Genomic DNA, 2,500 nt, shown 5'->3' with positions numbered 1-2,500 from the left:
CGCTTGCAAGCGCTGTGCGCAGACCCCAGAGCCAGGCCCTCACAAGCCCGCTAGCCTAAACCCTAAACCCTAAACCCTAAACCCTAAACGCTTTTAGGCCATCTACCCTAAACCCTAAACCCTCACTGCAGCGCAGCACTTGCTGCTTGCCAGTTCGTTCTCGAGAAGCTGTCGGCACCGTCCAGAATTCACGTCTAGGGTCCAGGGTTTAGGGTTTAGGGTTTAGGGTTTAGGGTTTAGGGTTTAGGGTTTGTGGTTTAGGGCTTTTGTTCCGCGCCGTGCGCGGCGGGGGTTTTGCCTACGGCTGCGATTTGTGTTATGACGCTGACGGGGGTTTACTGTCTTTGAAGTTGGCCCCAGCAACAGACCCTGTTGGAGTGAGGGTTTAGGGTTTAGGGTTTAGGGTTTAGGGTTTAGGGTTTAGGGTTTGGGGTTTGGGGTTTGGGGTTTGGGGTTTGGGGTTTGGGGCTTGGGTTTTGGGGGGAGGTGGAACGTGAGGGTTTGGGAGTTAGGGTTTGGGGTTTGGGGCTGGGGCTTTGGGGGGAGGTGGAAGGGTTTAGGGTTTAGGGTTTAGGGTTTAGGGTTTGGGCTTGAGGGTGCAGTGGGACCTGAGGGTTTAGGGTTTAGGGTTTAGGGTTTGGGCTTCGGGGCGAAGTGGGACGTGAGGGTCCAGGGCTTATGGGCCTCGAGGTGAAGTGGGGCGTGAATCCTTAGGGCTTAGGGTTTAGGGTTTAGGGTTTAGGGTTTAGGGTTTAGGGTTTAGGGTTTGAGTGCAGGCTCTGGCTGCAGCGCTGAAGGCCTTTCGCCCCTTCGCCTTCGGTGAAGAAGAATTTGCAGAAGAAGAAATTAAAGCTGCCAAGTCTTGTTTGGTTTGCGCAATTGTCGGGTGAGGGTTTAGGGTTTAGGGTTTAGGGTTTAGGGTTTGGGGTTTAGGGTTTGGGGTTTAGGGTTTGGGGTTTAGGGTTTCGTAGTAGCATTTCTTGCGTGGAAAATAAGCGCTGCAGCTTTCTGCTCGTTTCCTTCAGTTTAGGGTTTAGGGTTTAGGGTTTAGGGTTTAGGGTTTAGGGTTTAGGGTTTAGGGTTTAGGGTTTCTGGACAGTCCTCAAACCCTAGGTGGCCATTCTCTCTGGAGCGCTGCAGCTGCCTGCGTGCCACGAGCCCAAACCCCAAACCGTAAGCGCTAAACCCTAAACCCTAAACCCTAATTTAGGGTTTAGGCGTCGCGGTGGTTTGCTGCAGGCGCGAGGAAACCCCCGCAGACTCGGCGCACCAAACCCTCGTGGGTTTGCTGCGGGGTTTGCCATTAGGGTTTAATTTGGAGTTAATTGAAAAAATAAAAAAAACAAAAAAAGAAGAAATAAATGCAGCAGCAAAAAAGTACTTTTTGCTGCTGCTGCGCTGCTTCGGAGCAGCAGCAGACAAACAAGCTGCAGCAGCACACGCTGCAGCAGCAGCAAACGCTGCAGCAGCAAACGCTGCAGCAGCAGCAGACAAACAAGCTGCAGCAGCAAATGCTGCAGCAGCAAACCTCTTCGCCAAACCCCCACGCAGCTCCCTCTGCGTCGTCACCAACAAAGACAAGGCAAACCCTAAACCCTAAACCCTAAACCCTAAACCCTAGAGGCAGTTTTCCCTGTGTTCCCGGCAGCCCCCAGACCCCAAGCTTGCTCACCCTCTGTGCAGCGCTGCAGCCCTCTGTGCACCCCAAACCCTAAACCCTAAACCCTAAACCCTAATTTGTGGTTTAGGTCCCCGCGGTGGTTGCTGGCCTGCGCGAGCTGGACATTGAGTGCACAGTGATGAGCTCTGCGGCTCTTTTCAAATTCCTCGAGGCCGAGAAGAACATTGACTTGCCAGCTAGCCAACAGCTAGCTAGCCAACAGCTAGCTAGCCAGCAGCTAGCTAGCCAGCAGCTAGCTAGCCAACAGCTAGCTAGCCAGCAGCTAGCTGGCCAGCAGCAGCTAGCTAGCCAGCAGCTAGCTGGCCAGCAGCAGCTAGCTGGCCAGCAGCAGCCAGCTGGCCAGCAGCTAGCTAGCCAACAGCTAGCTAGCCAACAGCTAGCTAGCCAACAGCTAGCTAGCCAAGAAGACAGCGAAAGCGACTCCGAGGAAGACAGCGAAGAGGAAATGGACAGCGAAGATGACGAAGATGAAGAAGACGAAGACTCCATGGAAGAAGACTAAACAGCTAGCTAGCCAACAGCTAGCTAGCTAGCTAGCCAGCTAGCTAGCCAGCTAGCGAGCCAGCTAGCCAGCTAGCTAGCCAGTTAGCTAGCTAGCTAGCGAGCTAGCTAGAGAGTTAGCTAGCTAGCCAGCTGGCTAGATAGCAGGCCAGCTAGCTATCCAGCTAGCTGTCTAGCTAGCTAGCCAGCTGGCTCTCTAGATAAGCACCTAGCTAGCTAGCTAGCTAGCTAGCTAGCCAGACAACTAGCTAGCTAGACAACTAGCGAGATGTGCAGCTAGTTGGCTAGCTAGCCAGCTAGCTGTGCAGCTAGCTAGCT

The 2,500-nt window shown here is 53.7% G+C and overlaps 1 protein-coding gene across 1 annotated transcript in view; it reads left to right on the top strand.

The window, feature by feature from the left end:
• Positions 1-890, top strand: part of ENH_00060680 (M16 family peptidase, putative) — a gene marked incomplete at both ends in the record, with an annotated part of 4,481 nt that extends 3,591 nt beyond the window's left edge. Inside the window, 2 exons of the mRNA XM_013581945.1 lie at positions 248-377; positions 777-890. Coding sequence (XP_013437399.1) covers positions 248-377; positions 777-890 — 244 coding nt within the window. The remainder of the gene's footprint in view (positions 1-247; positions 378-776) is intronic.
• Positions 891-2,500: the final 1,610 nt, after the last annotated feature.

The sequence above is a fragment of the Eimeria necatrix genome, genomic scaffold (genome assembly GCF_000499385.1).
Source record: "Eimeria necatrix Houghton genomic scaffold, Enh_scaff520, whole genome shotgun sequence".
NCBI classification, from domain to species: Eukaryota; Apicomplexa; class Conoidasida; order Eucoccidiorida; family Eimeriidae; genus Eimeria; species Eimeria necatrix.
The sequence above is the reverse complement of the archived record's forward strand: the minus strand, read 5'-3'. Positions and strand labels throughout refer to the sequence as shown.